General features: G+C 43.3%; 1 protein-coding gene across 7 annotated transcripts in view; it reads left to right on the top strand.

Annotated features, from left to right (window-relative positions):
- FNIP2 (folliculin interacting protein 2) overlaps positions 1–17,278 on the top strand; it is a 109,946-nt gene that overhangs the window by 33,551 nt on the left and 59,117 nt on the right. For 2 of the 7 annotated variants that reach the window (XM_084769681.1, XM_084769677.1), the window contains exons 1-2: positions 2,178–2,959; positions 16,059–16,185. In XM_084769681.1, the coding sequence (XP_084625807.1) occupies positions 2,784–2,959; positions 16,059–16,185 (303 nt within the window). In that variant the 5' untranslated portion in view covers positions 2,178–2,783. Of the gene's footprint in view, positions 1–2,177; positions 2,960–16,058; positions 16,186–17,278 lie in introns of those variants that run through there. The other 5 variants (XM_084769679.1, XM_084769676.1, XM_084769678.1 and 2 more) reach the window with 3 other exon arrangements.

Raw genomic sequence — 17,278 nt, 5'->3', positions numbered from 1 at the left:
CTTCAAAGTTAAGTATGCGAGCGTGGTTTTGTATTTTATTTTACCAGGCTTTGAACTATAGAATTAAGGCTTAAGGAACACAGTAACAGAAAAAATGTCACTTTCACATTTTTGTAAGTTTCGATGTCCTTTCTCATACAATATGATGTGAGTCACACTGATTGGAGTGACCACAGTATCGCTTAGTCTCTGTGGGAGCTTTGTAACAGGGGGAAGGTGTACAGCTTAACACGCAAGACCCATCTCCTGGGAACGGACATCAGACTGTCACAGAGGCGCACTGCTTGTTGCAGGTAGATTTGTGTCAGAGCTTTAATGCAAACATGGAGCGCTTATTAAGCCAATCAGAAGTGTCAACTGGACACCTACCAGATGTACAATCTGTCTGTGCTACCAAGGAGAATAGCAGTTTTTATATGCTAAGAGTTTATAATCTATTAAATACTGTAAAACACACGTATAGCAGGAAAATAAGCATGTAGTAGGTATTAAAAGTGTGCTTAAAGTTATCATATAGACAGATTCAGAGAACAAAGGCCTGAGTCACCCGGAAGATTCTCATGGCAAAGATGCAGTTTCTGTTTAAGGAAGTGATTCTTAGGTGTGCCGTTCCTTTAGTTTCTGTTTAGGAGGGTCCCACACAGATGCAATCAGTTCCTTATTTCATCCAAATGCCATTTGTAAGCATGTCTTGTTCTTTTTGTCCATTATTCCTGTTTTACAGGCTAAGGGATAAAATGTGTGTATTTATGGCATCTGGAATTACTTTGAAAATACCAATATTGTAGCTACTACTAATTATGTGTATAAGAAGTTTTGAAAAAGAATTTAACGATGTGTGAGGGGTATAGCTCAGTGGTGGAATACTTGACTAGTATGTGTCAAGCCTTGGGCTCTATCTTAGTACCTTTTCATACACACTTTTTAAAAAAAGTGTTTTGTGATCTTTCCCTAGATCCTAGTTAAGAATCTGATACAGATTGAAATTTAATGCCAAAATATCACTTACTTTATTATTTTTAAGACAGAGTCTCCCGTGGTAAGACTGGATGTGCTTACCACTCCCAGTGTATGAGGTGCTGGGGTCTGAATGTCAGGCCTCAGGCATGCTGGACAAACACTCTACCAAATCAGCCCCCAAATTAGTTCTTTATACAAAAAGTGAGGTTCATTCTCCCAGTACTTCTGTGTAGAGTTCAGAATTTGTGCCATTTTTAAAGTACTGTCCCTTCAGTCTTGAACCTGTCCTTCTATTTCAACAATAAGTTTAGTCTGAACATCAAATGACTGGGAGATACTGATTTAGTCCTTAGTAGGCCATTTGTGCCTCCAAGTTGCTTTGTCCCTTAAACTAGAACTATGTTTTTAATAATATTTGAATGTTCTCTGTTTTTAAAAAAAGAAAATAAAGTTATTTTAGACAGCTCAAAGGAAAAAGAACCCATGACCAGATTGTGATGTGTAGTCAAGCTTTAAGTCCCTTCTTGGAAAATGGAATTTCATTCTCTCCTAATCTGGGCCTATCTTGATACCATCAATTTAGCGATTGCCGCAGAGGAGACAAATTGTTGTCATAGGTGTATTGCAATCTTGATTACTTGGGGAAATCTTTCTTTTTTCTTTTTCTTTTTTCCCATTTTAGGGGGCTTCCTGTCTCTTGTACAGTGTGTAAAGCGTCTTAAGGCAACTGAGGTCCATGCCTGGCATCCTTAGTTTTTCTTACATTAGTGGAATGAAATGTAACTGCTTGTATAAAGATACATTGAAGACTAACTAAGGCTAGAGAGCTAGCCAAGGGCTCATCAGGCCTCAGGGGTAGACCCTGTGCTATTTCCTTCAGTCTAATTCTGGGGAAAAGGACTTGGTGCCACCCTGTTGTTTGTTTTTAGACTTGACCTGTGTATCGGGGACCCATAGCTTTTATTCTAAAAGGAAAACATTTTCTCCATGGACCCCAGGCTCAAATTTATGTCATAACATTCTCAAGTCCAGGTGAGCTATGTTGCTGTCCAAAGCCAGGATTGTTCTAGGGTTCCTGTAATTAATGGCTTGAATATGCCCAGGAATTCAGCGCAAGGGTTAGGAGGCCTTTAAATATCATTGGTCTCTCGCCATCACTCCCCGACCCCGACTCACAGGACGGCAAGAATGTGCCCTACCCTGCTTCCCATCCCCCTCATGTCTCCTTCCGTATATTAAGATCTACAGTTGACTATTGCTGGTAGCCACCCTTCACTTGCTATGGATAGAGTTTTGCAAGGTTGTGGAGTAGGAACTGTCAGCTGACACTTACTCACATGAGAACCATTAAGAGAGTGGTGTGGCCAATGTCAGAGCAACCTTGCAGCTGAAGGTTTACCCAGAGCCACATGAGCTGGGCTCGTGACTAGTGAAGGGAGGGCTGCATAAACTCAGCTTGGGATGCAGATGGTGTGAGTCAGTGCAAGCTGCCGGACCTGTTGCGCGCACTAGAGTACAGGCTAGGGAGGGGCTTGTGCTTGTCTGCTTTATTATGGGTTTACTGAGAGTACATCCGCTTCCAGAAACCATCCTGGGTTTCATTTACATGATGAATGAATGCCCCTTTCTTTAAGCTCCTAAAAGAGGAAGTTAGTAGTAGCTTGTCTCACGTGCTGTTCAGGGAGGGAAATGATCTTCAGACTGGAACTGCTGCTTCTGGTCACTGCCGTGGAGTATCTCTCGGATAAGGAAGGAGCTTCCAGAGTGATCTACGCCACACTGGTGGTCAGGATCAACTGAAGAACATCTATGTCCCTCAGAAGATGTGTGGTGGTACAGCAAAAGCTACAAGCTGGCCACTGGGCCAACAGGAGCCAGCCAGATGTGTGATCGATGCCACTTCTGGTGCTGGCAGGATTTTCAAGACACTCGCACGTGCGAAGATTCCCAAACGTGCCAGAGGAGAAAGGGGCACGGATTCTGCAGTGCTCAACCACAGGTTTGGACGTTTAGTTCTGTTTCAGTCTGGGAAGTACGGCCCTCCCTAGACTCTAAGAAGTTGTATTGACTTGAGTTGTGGTTTCAAGAACACACTACATAGGAGAGATGTGGTTATTGGTGGCTTGTGGAAACAAGCCCTTTCCTTTGTAGGAAAGATGTAGGCACGGGTATCCTTAGTGGCTTTCTGTTACTGTCTCACCTTTTTATGTTTTCATTTCTTCTGCCGGTTCCTTGTCTGGAACCTTGTGCAGTACTGTTTGCACTTGTAGGGTAAGAGTAAAAGCTCTGGGTCACAGAGGATGGGGCAAGTACCAGCATTATGTGGGCCAGGTCTGTGAGTGCTGAGGCAGGCTCCTGAGGGAGAACCTGGCTTTACTCTGAAAAATACCTTTCACGAGAAGGATGTATTATGACCAGCTACTTTGAGTAGTAAGCTTAGCTGTCAAGAACACAGTTGGACTTGCTCTATTTGTATTCTTTCTGGTTACTTCACCTACCTTTAAAAAAAAAAAGATTTATTTACTTTATTTTTATCTAAGGGCGTTGTGCCTACATATATGTCTGTGCTTACGTGCCTGATGCCATAGAGGCCAGAAGAAACCGCTGGATCCTCTGGGACCGGAATTGCAGGTGGTTGTGAGCTACTATGGGGGTTCTAGGAACTGAATCCAGGTCGTCTGGAAAAGCCACCAGCGCTCTTAAACACTGAGCCCTCTCTCCAGCTCCTTTATCTACTTTGGAAGAATTAATTTCTCTAGTAGTGGAACTTAACTGAAACATTTTGTAAGATTTTACTGTGTACCAAAAAAAAAAAAAAAAAAAAGAAAGAAAGAAAGAAAGAAAGGAAAATACAAACTCTTTGAAAATTGCATTTCACTCCAAAATCCTTTTCTTAACAAATCCTATTAAACAACCTGGTCTATGGACTGGTCTGGAACTGTAGTTACAGACAGTTGTAAGATGCCATGTGGGTGCTGGGAATTGAACCAGGGTCTTCTGGAAGAGCAGCCAGTGCTCTTACCTCTGAGCCATCTCTCCAGCCCCACCAAAGGTTGAAAGCCAAAAGTGAAGTTCTAATCTCATGATTAATGTAAAAAATAAGTTTCTAAATTGACGGAAAACTTTAATTGAAAATTTCTTGGGTGGGCATGATGGTTAGGTGGTTAATAGCGCTTGCTGCTCTTGCAGAGGACATGGGTTTGGTTCCCAGCATCTACATTGTGGGTCACAACTGTCTTTTAACTTTAGTTCCAGAGGATCCAATGCCTCTGCCTTTTATAGGCTGCTATATATGAACCTGGCACACCTACATACACCCAGCCCCACATACATACATATAAAATAAAACAATAAAATCTTTACAAAAAAAAAAACTTTCTCAAAACCATCAGGTTTCTTTCACAAACTGTTTCTCCAATGAGTATATTTATTGGTTTAGTTAAAAGAAATCGAGACGCATGTTTGGGACAGGTCTCACTGTATGGCCCAGGCCAGGCTTATCCTGCCTCACTTAACTAGAATATAGTTTCTGTCCTGCAAAACCTTTGCCTTAATAAAACGGTAAGTAGCCCGCTACAAGATAAAAGCCCAGTGCAGTGGGGGGTTGGAGCTGTCATTTGACGAGTGTTAGTTCTCATGTTGTTTGTTCAGCAGAAGGGGCCTGTTCATACAGCAAGAGGTAATGAATGACGTGGAACATTAGAAAACTGTAAGGATGTCCCTTCTGTATTGTGTTCTTATCACGAAAGCAGAGTTAAGTGGTAGGGAGGCGGAGCTGTGCCTCTAGGAGCTGGAGCCACAGGCCTGTGGCTTTCTGAATCTGAACTCTTACTGCTAAGCTGTGGGGTAGGCTCAGATTGCTTTAAAAAGTCTTCCCTGGGGGCTCTAAGCTGAAGCAATGGGACATTCTGTCTTGTTCCAGATCCCCAAGTTGTTATTTGGGTTGGCCATCCACACACAATAGTATTTTCCAGCATATAAGACGACTTTTTAATCTCACAAAATCCATGCCAAAGTCTGGGGTCATCTTCTAGGCCGGGTACTTAACCTGCAGCTTGCTTCCCCTTGCTTCATATGTCCGGCTCATATAGTGGGGGGCATCGTGGCATATGCAGGGAGGGACGAGCAAGCTGCACACATCTTCCTGTACCTCGAAGAGGAGAACGCGAGTGTGGATTGCCTCTCCACCAGAACCCACCCGTTAGACCCGTCAGAGGGATGTGCTTCTTTGGTTTGAGTGTGGAGTGTGCCTTAAATGGGCAGTGTAGGCTGGCACTGGCTGTCTATCCCGCATTTAATAAAGTGCCTGTCTGTCTATGCCCTGCCTGCAATTAGATACATGTCTGAGTATGCTGCACAGCCTGAGCGTTGGAAGAGAGGTAGTCTTATACGGCAAGTATATTACAAACTATATTTTAACTGGAAAAATTGGGGTTCATTGTCTTATATTCCCAGATGTCTTATACTCTGGAAAATACGGTAACTTGAATCCTGCCAGTGTCTTTAAAACTTGTAAAAGACAAAAAAACCTTTCAATAAACTTGCTGTTTTGACATGATTTTAATCGTTTTCACCTAGATATTACTTTACATATAATAGAACACTTTGCAACCTGTTTTTCTCCCTTTAACTTAGATTTTCATTCCTAGTGCTAAAACGTCTAAATGTATATTTTCTGTATTTGAGTTTTGAGCAGTGATGACTTTATGATAAAAACATAAATATATTTAAAATGATCTAGCTGGACTCGGTTGATCCCATCTTGTTGGCAACATCCAGAGGAGCATCATGATCAGGAGCCAGTTGAACATATATGTCTTCTCTCCAGCCACTAATCTGACTTTGGTCACATCAGCTTTGAGCTGTTTTGGTTGTTTGGTTTGGCACTTGTTGACGCTGACACCCACAGTAAGTACAAGTGTGTCTTCCGTCTTCATGGCTGACTCAGTTGTCAGGGGAACTTAGTAGCTCAGTGGCCAAGTTTGTTTCTTCCAGGGGCAGTTTGGGCTGCCTCCAGAACACAAGTGTCTTGGCCCTTTGGGAAGATTGTGTTTGGAATTCATTGGAATTCATTTTGGGTCAGACCCGTTGCCTCATCCACTCTCTTCCCCTTCCTACAATCTCAAAAATGTATGTGTGGGCTGATAAGTTGACTCTGCAGATAAAGTTGCTTGCTGTGAATCTTGTCAACCTGAGCTCAGTCTGTAGCCCTCACACAGTGGAGGGGAAGCACTGACTCCCACAGATAGTCCTCTTACCTCCAAATGGGTGCTATGATGTGTGTGTGTGTGTGTGTGTGTGTGTGTGTGTGTGTGTGTGTGTGTGTGTGTGTGTGTGTGATACTTGAGAGCCACACAGACATAAATAAATAAAAATAAATATATTGTGCTGGTTTCCAGAAGTCATTTTAGTGCCCTGGCTAACCCAAGGGTAGTTGTAAATTATTGACAGGAGCTTGCACAGTTGGGATCTGGCCTCCAAGTGCTCGCTGCTTTCTGTTTGCTCAAGTCATGTGGCAGTCAGAGAAGTGTCCAGCTCACTTTTTGCTGTTATGTACTTTAAATCAGTAGTTTCAGGTCCTAGTTGAGCATATTGATAAGCTGAGGCTTTTTATTTACTTATTTTAACCCCATCATGATTATCCAATTATATGAAAAAAAAGAAAAGAAAAATCCAGTAAGTACAATAGTCAGGTGGTGTACATAGGTAGCACTGGGCCAGTGACTGCCAGTACAGAAAACAGCCCAGTGCAAAAAGGTACATTGTGGTATCTCACTGTGGCTCACAGGTAGGAGTTGTCCTCTGTATCTTCACTTCCATATTCCTTTGTTTTTGTAATGACAAATGGTTCATGGAATTCCAGAATCAGTATCAACAAAAGCTGTATCTTAAATGGCTTGCCAATAAAGAATTCCTTTCTAAAACTCCGTTGAAACCTGGCAGATTTACTGCATTCTCTGTGTGTGGTATAGCTTTCTAGTAGTTGTTTCTAACCCCTTTCTTAAAAATGTAGATTGTAGCAAAGCTGCTGATAAATTAGAATTCTTGAAGTTTCAAGAATTGTTCTTGAGGAGTCTTGGGACTGTTTACCAGCTGTATATAAGAAACACTCTCTCAAACGTCAGAGGAAAGTCGGTCTGGCCTTGCCTTGTCATGGGAGGGAAGAGGAACTGAAATAAACGCTTTAGAGCCAATTGTGCGTTGCAGTTTCAGATCTGCAAGTTTGAGTTCAGAAGAAATTGTATCCTACAGGGTGGGGGCTGGGAGGAACTCAGGTGGGGCTGGTGATGTACCTGGGCCACGCCCTGCATCCATCCCCAGCATCAAAGCCAGACTACACTAGGATCAGCAGCGTGGTGGGGATTAGAGTCATTGGGTGAAGACCATTTAAAAGGAAAATCCATAGATTGTCTGAAGTTGCTTAACAAGTTTCCTTTAGTGGACTGTGTCATGGGGATAAGTGGACTATAGTCTGGAGGATTACTGAGTACGGGATGCAAAACCAGTTGCAGATTTAAAGACAGATGCTCAGGTGACAAACTACAGACTTCTGAAAACTTGCAAAAGACCATTAAAAGAAACCGTAAGTGTAGGCTCCAGGCGTGGGAGTATTTTTTCACTGGGTTCTGCACATGGAAACTGTGAAAACCGTTCTACTTAATAGGAAATGTGTTTGTTGGACAGGTTGAATGGAGTGGGTAGAGAAAACAAAACAAAACACAAGCAAACAAATGAGAACCCCAGCCAAAGAGCAGGCCGCTGGCTGTCTGGCATTTATAACAAGTTTTCCAAGCCTGCTGGGTGTGACTATTTTCACTATTTCAATGTTGAACGCGTCACAAGTCCTGCCCTTCCTGCACTCCTTCCTTTCCTGCACTCCTTCCCTTTCCACTGTTTTATACACAATAAGGAATGCTCTCTTTTACCGACTGATGGAGTAAATTCCCGCTGGTCGATGATTCTGAGTTGGGGCTGTCCTCTGAGGCTAAGTGAATACAGAAGGAATGCTGTAGTCATTTGATATTGCAACAGTTTCAGGAAGTTTTCCTCTCTCCCAGGACTCATCCATTGCTAGGAGAGAGTCAGAGCAGTACAGACGCAGGGGATCCTCACAGAAGCAGACAACTGGCGTAAGCTTTGTCTGGGTATTATTTTGATAAGCCTTGATGATAGCTGGGCAAAACACTTGTTAGTCACCGTGTGTAATCCAGTCCCAGGTGACCGTGTCCCTTCATCACCCGTGTCCCTTCATCACCGTGGTCTGCAGGCCAGCCACTGGGCAGCTGCTGAAGCATTTCTGCCTGATTTCGGTGCTGAGCTTGGGTGCCTTGCTGGCCTGCTCCCCAGCCCCTGGCTTTCTGCACTCACCATTCCTTCTGTGAGTCAGGCTCTGGTTTAGCCTGTCTATTGTTTCATTATTAGCAAAAGCTGGCTAAGCGCTGAACAGTGAGCAGCAAGCCCTGGTGGTAACCTGCTTCTGAGTGTAAAGAAACTCCACACCACACTCAACCTCAGGGCAAAACTAGGCAGGACGTAGAGGTCCCGTAATCCCCCTTGCCTCCACACACCAGAACCTTTCTCGACATGCTGTGCATTTGCAAAATGGCACATTATCACCCAGGATCTGTCATTCATATTTGAGTTCGCTCTTCATGCTGTGCCTTGTTAATTCTGACTGACGTTCTAATAGAGGAGTTTCTGTGCCCTAGAACTCAGCTTTATCTGTATATTCTACCTTCTCTCTAAATCAAAACAATCTCTCCCAGAATATCATTTGATTGGAATCTCACAACAGACAACCTCTTAAGGTTGGAGCCCTTCATTTATCAATATTAGCTTGTGGCCTTTGCTGCCGTTTATGTCACTGGTTTGGGATTGGGAATGTACAATGAGCTCAGAGCTACAGCCTCCTTAGCATAAACCTCCAGGTCCGGTAATCATCAAATTGTTCAGCAGTCCTCTATCCTGCATTTCCAAAATCTCAAAATCTCTGAAAATTCTACAAGTGCTCTGAACTGTTATGAAGCTGTGTATAATATTTATATTTAATATTCATCTAATGTTTGTATTTATTTGATACTTATATTCATATAGTCATCACTTGGGCTCTATTGATGCCGCTCATACTCTGAAGAAGGTATTATATAATATATATCCATGTTTCTAAAATCTAAAACAAAAAAAATCTGATTTCTGAAACATCTGGTGCTTAAGAATTCTGTTAAGGGATTGTGTATCTGAATTCTGTTGTGAATCATGCCTCACAGAAGTTACTTTTTTGCCCAAGCTTTCTTTTTCTGACAAACTTGTAAGTCACATAAGGCACCAGGTTGTGGGAAAGCTCAATGCCAGACTGAGTACTAAAGGCAGAGTTCTGGTTAAAAACTGTGGAGGCTGGAGTGATGGCTCAGTGGTTATGAGAGCACACTGTTCTTGCTGAGGACCAGAGTTTGAATCCCAGTACCCATTATAATACTACTTACTAACTCCAGCTACAGTGAATCCAACACCTTTTTTCTGGCTCTTAGGGTTCTCGTATGTATGTATACATGCACATAAATATAAATATAAAATTATACAAAATCGTTTAAGCAAAATGTCCTTGCTCACTACAGTGAACATTAGCATCAGGGCCTCTGTTACTTGTCCTGTGGATCCACAGTGTGAATTCGATCTCTGAGTTAAGACATTTATCTCTAACCTGTCACTGTGGTTAATTAGTTACTTAAGAAGCACAACTAAAGCTGGCCCACACCTGTAATCCCAGCACTTGGGAGGCAGAGGCAGCTGCATCTCTGAGTTCAAGGCCAGCCTGGTCTACAAAGCAAGTTCCAGCACAGCCAAGGTTACACAGAGAAACCCTGTCTCAAAAACCAAACGAAGAAGAAGAAGAAGAAGAAGAAGGAGGAGGAGGAGGAGGAGGAGGAGGAGGAGGAGGAGGAGGAGGAAGGAAGAAGGAAGAAGGAAGAAGGAAGAAGGAAGAAGAAGAAGAAGAAGAAGAAGAAGAAGAAGAAGAAGAAGAAGAAGAAGCCGCCACAACTAGTTGATTTCAGCATTTTTCATGGTTTCATGGTGCTTGCATGAAGAACACATCCTGGTGTGCACTTTCAGATTTCAGTTGTGCTATTGTTTCTATGCCATGCCGCTGTGTGATACTTATTCTTTCATTCCACACTTACTGTTTTCAAGCGGTTCAGAAAGCCTATACATGACATATTCTTAAATGTGGAAAAATTGCCACCAGCTTTTAAATATCTTTGGGTGAGATAGCAGGAGGATCCGTTTAGCAGAGTATTTTGCAAATGAGTTTCTGTAGTTGGCATTGTGTGAGAATGGCAGTCTTGACTCTCAACCGCTCGTGACCACAGACCAGCAAGTTAATGGAGGAATTTCATGCGCTTTCTGTGAACCAAGGTGTCCTCGCACCTTAATGGTATTATAAGGAAAATTAGAAGAGAAAGTCACTAACTTGGAGACTACTTTTCCTATGAACTGTCTTACTGGGGGTATTAATATAGCAAAAGTACATGAATTCCTAATATCTTACTGCCTTCTGTCTGTGTGTGTAATTTTTTTTTTTTTTGAAAAAGATAGCTTACTGCTGGATGGGAAATAGTGAACGCTTTGTGCTAATAAGATGAACTATGAATGCTACTTCAAAAATAGTTTTCCCTTTTCTCCCACACCTACTTTTCCCCTTCCAGTTAGAGTCCTTGTCGCCTTTCTTTTTGTTTGTTTGTTTGTTGTTTTGTTTTGTTTTATTCTGGCTGGAGTGTGTGTGTGTGTGTGTGTGTGTGTGTCTGTCTGTCTGTCTGTCTGTCTGTCTGTCTGTCTCACTATATAGCTCATTTTCTATAAATAACCCTCAATGTCCCTAGTCTTTGTATTGATTTGTGGTGTGTGCTACCATGTTCTCAAGCGAATCTTCTGAGAGATTTCTGTGTTGTAAAGATTTTGTCTGCGTGTACACCTGCAGGCCAGAAGAGGGCATCAGATCCCAGGATAGATGGTTGTGAGCCACCGTGTGGTTGCTGGGAGTTGAACTGAGGACCTCTGGAAGAGCAGATAGTGCTTTTAACCGCAGAGCTACCTCTCCAGCCTAGAAACTGTAATTTTTAAGAGAGAGAGGAGGGAAGCTGTGAGGGTTGTAAATGAACAATGGTATTCACGAGCAGCTGGCCTAGGTCTTTATGATACAGTAAGTTTTATGGCCACAGAGATCTTGATGTGTTTACTACCTTGTTTCTGTGCCTGGGACACTGTTTGGCACACAGCGCACGCAGGCAGGAATTGAGTTTGTTGTTCTTACTGCTATTTTTGAGACAGGGTCTCGCTGTGTTGCTCAAGTTGTCAGGAACTGCTGATCCTCCTGCGTCAGCCTTCCGAGTGTTAGGACTGTGGGCACGGTTGTGGTGTGTACCCCTATCCCTGCTTAGTTTGCTTTATCTGACAGTTTCTTGGATCATTTAAAGTTCCCTATCATATCTGACTCTTTAATATTGACATTGTTGGATCACAAGACTGCCTTAAATTCTTCATATGTGTTTACTTTGACTCTATAGTATTGCTTCCTTCTGTTGAGGCCAAGAAGGGAACTACAGAACGTGGCTTCTGACCTGGGCATACTATGCCACTACTTATGTTAGAATTGTAACAGATTAAACACAAGGAATTGAATTGATCTTGTGGGGACATAGCAGATCATGTGCCACAATGTACATAATGGCCATTCTTTTCCTTGTGAGGGTGATCCTCCTTGAAGTCCCAGATGTCCTAGGGCGGTGGTTCTCACCCTCCCTACTGCTGCGACTCTTTAATACAGTTCCTCATGCTGCAGTGACCCCAACCATAAAATTAATTTCGCTGCTACATGTAATGTTCCCACCATTACGAAACATAATGTAAGTATTTTGAAGATAGGCATTTGCTGAAGGGGTCTTGGCCCACAGTTTCAGGATGGAGACAGTGCTACTTCTGGCCTGACAATGTTTTCCGTGCCTAAGAGCGTGTCGTTCTTCTTGAAAACTTGGAGTCAGCACATCATCACTTAGAAAATGAAATACACATTCTTTGGCAGGGTACGTAAGGTCCATATACGGCATAAACCAGCTTCACCGCCTTATGTGGCGCATGACTCTTCAGTAGAAGACACACCCAATACTCACCAAAATTTGCCAGAGTGCCGTTTGCTTTTCTGCTGTTCGTATTCTGTCTGCAGTGGTGGGACTTTCTTGTACATCATTTTCTGTGCCTGTATCCAGATCTCCTCCTCAAGAGGACTAAGGCATGAGGCTGGCCCCGTTCTAGTTCAGCAGGATTGCACCTTAGCTTGTACAGCTACAAACTCCTTATTCCTAAACAAACAAACTCTGATTCACGGGTCTGACTCATGGGTGCAGGAATTAGGACCCCAGCATATCTTTTTGGGGAGGTGTGGGATGAGGGAACATGGTTCTAGTCATAACATAGTTTTGTTATAATACAGGTGTATATCTTACTTAATCTTTTTGTTGTTACTTTGGTTTGTACTTATTTTTGTAACAGGGTCTTGTTGTATAGCTGAAACTGACCCTGAATTTTCCTGCCTCTGCCTCCTCATATAAATTTCAAAGAGAAGTGTTTTCTGCACCTCGTATCCTTTGCACTATTGGTGTTGTTACCTTTCAGTGAAATAATTCATGCTTTAGTTACTTGCTTTGTGCTCTTGGTGTGCAATTTGAGAAATAAGGCATTCGAAGCAAACAGCATCATGAAGTTAGCTTATTACCTTTTAAACTTGTGCATGTGCGCGCGCGCGTGTACATGTCATGGCATACAGTAGAGGGCAGAGGACAACTTGAGGGAGTGGGTGGGTCTTCTCTTTCCACCATGTGGGAGTTGGCCTTTGTCATCTCTTTTTTGTAGATTATCCCCCTCCCTACAGATGCTGCCTCAGAGACCTACACCAAGCTATGAATCAGGCAGAGCTGAGGTCTGACCCCAGACCTGTCTTATTCCAAAGAATCTTGTTGCCATACTTGGATATAGTTTCCTCCAGGAATATTCCAGATGGCAAACATCAAGATGATGATGATTGGATATTAAACCAGAATAACATTCATATGGGAAAAGAATATAATTTTTCTTCTTTTAATGAAAAAAAAAAGTTGGACATATATATGTTTCTTTTTTTCCTCTATGTTTTATTTCCTTTTTTCCCCTTAAAGTCAGCGTCTTACTCTGCAGTCCAGACAGATCTGGAATTCACTATAGGTCTAAAGCTGGCCTTAAATTTGCAATCCTTCTGCCTCTACAGTGCTGTGATTATAGCTAAATACCATCACACCAAGCTCCTATCCTTTTCAATTGTAAAGGAATATGGGTTTAATAAAATGTTAAGATCAGTATTGAATTTTAATCTTTCTAGAGCTATTGTCTTTAGCCTGACTGAAATTTAAACTGATAGTCCTCAAGGATTGCTTTGTAAACTTTTCCATTTTGGCAGAGTGTAATTTTATGAGCAAAATTGGACTGTACAAGGTACTATAAAGAGACTAAATCTCTTTCTCTCCCTCCTTCTCCCTCCCTTCATCCCTTCCTCTTTCTCTCCCTTCCCCCCCCCTTCCTCTGTCCCATCCCCCCCCCTCCTCTTCTTCTTTTGAGACAGAGTCTCAGTTCGTAGTGGCCTAGAACATTCTGTATAGACGAATCTGGCCTCGACACAGATCTGTCTGGCTCTGCCTCTGCCTCTGCCCCTTCTGGGATTAAAGATATGTGCCACCACACCTTGCGGTAGTTAAATCTTTGTTGATTTTTTTTTCACTTGTAATAACTTCACCCTATATATTGTTTGTTTGTTATATGGTTCTCAGACGGAGCCCAGAGCTTTTGCAATTGCTGCCCCAGCACTTTCTTACTGAGGCGTAGCTCCAGCCCTTGTGTGCTTTAACACACATTTCAGAGAAGGGTAGTTGTTGTTGTTGTTGTTGTGTTTTGGGTTTGTTTGTTTTTGAGACAAGGTCCCTCTATTACATAGTTCTGGCTGTCCTGGAACTTAGTATGTAGACCAGGATGACCTGGAACTAACAGAGATCCTCCTGCCTCTGTGTTAGGATGTACCCCTACCTCCAGCCAGAGAACTTTAATAGCCTTATATATATTAAATTTGGCAGCGAGGGCCATAGTCTCAGACTTCTGGTTTTGACAGAACTCTCCAGCACTCCAGCACTCACAGAGACAGCTGGTCTTGAGAGCCATCCCATTGCTCTTCTGCTTTCCTGTGCCAAACAGGCACTTAGCACGTGATGGTAAATAGCCACCCAGGGTCATGAGGTTGGAGCAGCTTCCACCCTCCACCCGTCAGCTTGGGGTCATGTGGCATGACTCCCTAGTCACACTTTGAACATTGACAGCCTCTGGACTGAAGGCAGAGGAGCAATGGTTTCCAAAATAAATTCTGCTGCCGCGCTCCGTGTCAGAGGGGCAAGGGTTCCAGGCACAACTTAGACAACAGGTTGGTGAAAGAAGAGCCAATCAGAGCACTTTAATTTTTTTTTTTTATTTCAGTTGAGGCTTAAAAAGAACAAATCTGCTTTCCTTAGAGAACGTGGTTGGTATTAACCACCATTGCCTGAAACGGGGAAGGACCAATGCCACGCAGCTTCTCAGAAAAACTGTAGCCTGTCACCCTGAAGAGGAAATGCTTAGTGTTTTAGAGCTTGTTGTGTGTCAAGTGTGTGTGAAGCCCTTTACGTATTTTCTGTAGTCCACACAGCAGGTTTGTAAGGTTAGCAGTTATGCACTGATTACTCCTCCAATGGCAAAATGGAAGGTGAAAGCCTTTGGATTTGAATCCATCAATTTCTAACTATATATACACAGTCTACTACTTGGACAGTTTTCATATGCCACTCCTTTATCTACCTGTCCATTTGTCACCCACTGCTTCAATGCCAGCCCCATATCCTGTAGCAGACTCTGCCTCAGCACCCCTTCTGGATTCTGTGTTAATCTGTCTCCTCCCTACCTGTGCTGCTGGTCACTGCAGCCCACAGCAGGCATTACGAGGGACCTGGCTTCCTGCACCTTCCACTCCTACGTGTCTGCTTTTCCTAGGGCCATCCGCTATCTCATCTTATCAACCATCTGCTTTCCTTGGCTGCTCTTTGTGTTCTGAGCTTATCCTGCCTGGGCCTGCCTGCTTCAGTGCCCCACCCGTTCCGTCCCCCACCTCCTCCAGTTAGGGCAGCTCTCTCTGGCTTCCCGCTCTCCCTTTCTGGTGCTGCACTCTGCTGCTCTGTGGTATTTATTCATGCTAACTGTTCGTTCTTCAGGTCTGCATTTAAATGGAGCTTTAAGTCCCTAGTGACTTTGCTGCCTCTCTCCTTAAATCTTGTCCTTTCTGAGACAAGGTCTTGCCGTGTAACTGTGCAGGTTAGCGCTCCAGCAGTTCTGGCCCAGAGTCCTGAGTGCTGAGCTTATAGACGGGAGTCATTGTCGCCAGGCTCTGAGACTCTTTTGTATCCTTTAGTTTTCCTTTTAAACTTCAGACAGATTGTAGTAATATATTTATATGTAACTATTAAGCTAATAATTGCCCCCCCCCCACTAAGCCTTGAACTTCATGAGGGCAGGCTCCCAGTCAGTTTGATTAGTCATTGATTCCCTGGCACCTTCTACAATGCCTCCAATACAATACAGACAGAATATGTGTTGACTGGATTGCTAACAGTGTGCTGAAAGCACACTCCCTGTAAACAATTCCGTTCTGCAGCTTCTGCTTTCTGAGAGAATTATTACTTCTGCATAAACCTGCATTTCTTCTTGCTTAGGAACAAACTGCGTTTCATTGCTAGTCATCATGGATAGCAAATGCATTTGGTTTCAAAGCCTCTGATCAAGCGAGACATAGCTTAGTATGGCAGGGAAGTAATAACCTTAGGCTGTGTAGTTACGGCCAGTTCCACCTGAGGAGGAGAACACAGGCACGTTGACGGGAATTGTATTTGCCCACGGTTACACCAAGCATTGCAGATAACCCAAGTTTCTCTCTCTCTCTCTCTCTCTCTCTCTCTCTCTCTCTCTCTCTCTCTCTCTCTCTCTCTCTTTTTAATCCACAGTTGGTCCTGTTCGGAATTTGACCTGAGTGACATCCGCCTGCTAGTGTACCAGGACTGTGAGAGGAGAGGCAGGCAAGTCATGTTTGATTCCAGAGCCGTTCAGAAGATGGAAGAGGCGGCAGCTCAGGTGTGACATGTTGATTGCCTTTCAGCCCTCTCTGATCTGTTGGAGCTGTGTTGTACATTGCCTGCAGGGACGCAGAAGGAAAGCCTGCACCCCAACAGGCAGGCATGTGTCCGTGAACACGGGTGACACTTAACAGGCAGTTATAGCAGGCCAACAATGGACCATTGACACCAAGGAGGATGCATCTGCTGGAGATTGGGATCTAGTAGCATCTAGCATAGTCTATAAGCATTAAGCATAGTAAGAAAATGCACTGCTGAGATTCATAAAGTGCTAAGAGTATTTGCCAGAAGAGAAGGGCATTCTGTCCAGATTTTCTCATAGATTGTAAAAGGTGCCAAATGTGGCTCATTCTTATAACCCAGCACTAGATAGGTTGAAGTAGGAAGATGGTGATTTGGGGCTAGCCTGGGCTATGTAGTAAGACCATGATGTAAAAACCAAAATAAATAAAAGGTATCAGGTAGCATAAGGTCAAACAAAATTAAAGGCTTCCTCCCTGAGGACCTTAATATGTTGATGCTCCCTGTCATCTACCCCTCTGACCGGGGAACCGCTCATTAACTTCCCTGTTGTAGCGAAGGGGGTGGTGGGGGTGGAGGACTTGGAATGGGCAATGAAAACAGGAAAGATCTCGACCCCTTTTAGCCAAACAAGGAAAGATAAAAATAATATGAGAAGAACCTAGTCTTTTTGGCTATCAGCCAGGAAATCTCTAATCTGTCACCATAGCTAGACCATTCACTGCAGTTCAGTGTTTTTTTTCAGATGCTTACAGAATAAATAAATCCATTGATGGTTACTCTTGTTTAATTACTTGCTTCCCATACCGACTAAATTCTGGAAGTCTGTAGAGTTTGTGGTTAAGTAAATAGATAGTTATAGCATGGCCTTTGACTCACAAGGGCCAGTGGGCTGTTTTCTAGCTCTATTTTCATTTCTTAAAAATCTATCGTGTGTGTGTGTGTGTGTGTGTGTGTGTGTGTGTGTGTGTGTGTAGGGGGAAGTGCCTGCTACTGCCTGCATGCCTGTACTGCCTGCATGTGTGCCTTCACACCAGAAGAGGGCACCTGATCTTGTTACAGATGGTTGT

This window comes from Acomys minous (assembly GCF_964271855.1).
Source record: "Acomys minous genome assembly, chromosome: 19".
In the NCBI taxonomy this organism is placed as follows: Eukaryota; Metazoa; Chordata; class Mammalia; order Rodentia; family Muridae; genus Acomys; species Acomys minous.
The sequence above is the reverse complement of the archived record's forward strand: the minus strand, read 5'-3'. Positions and strand labels throughout refer to the sequence as shown.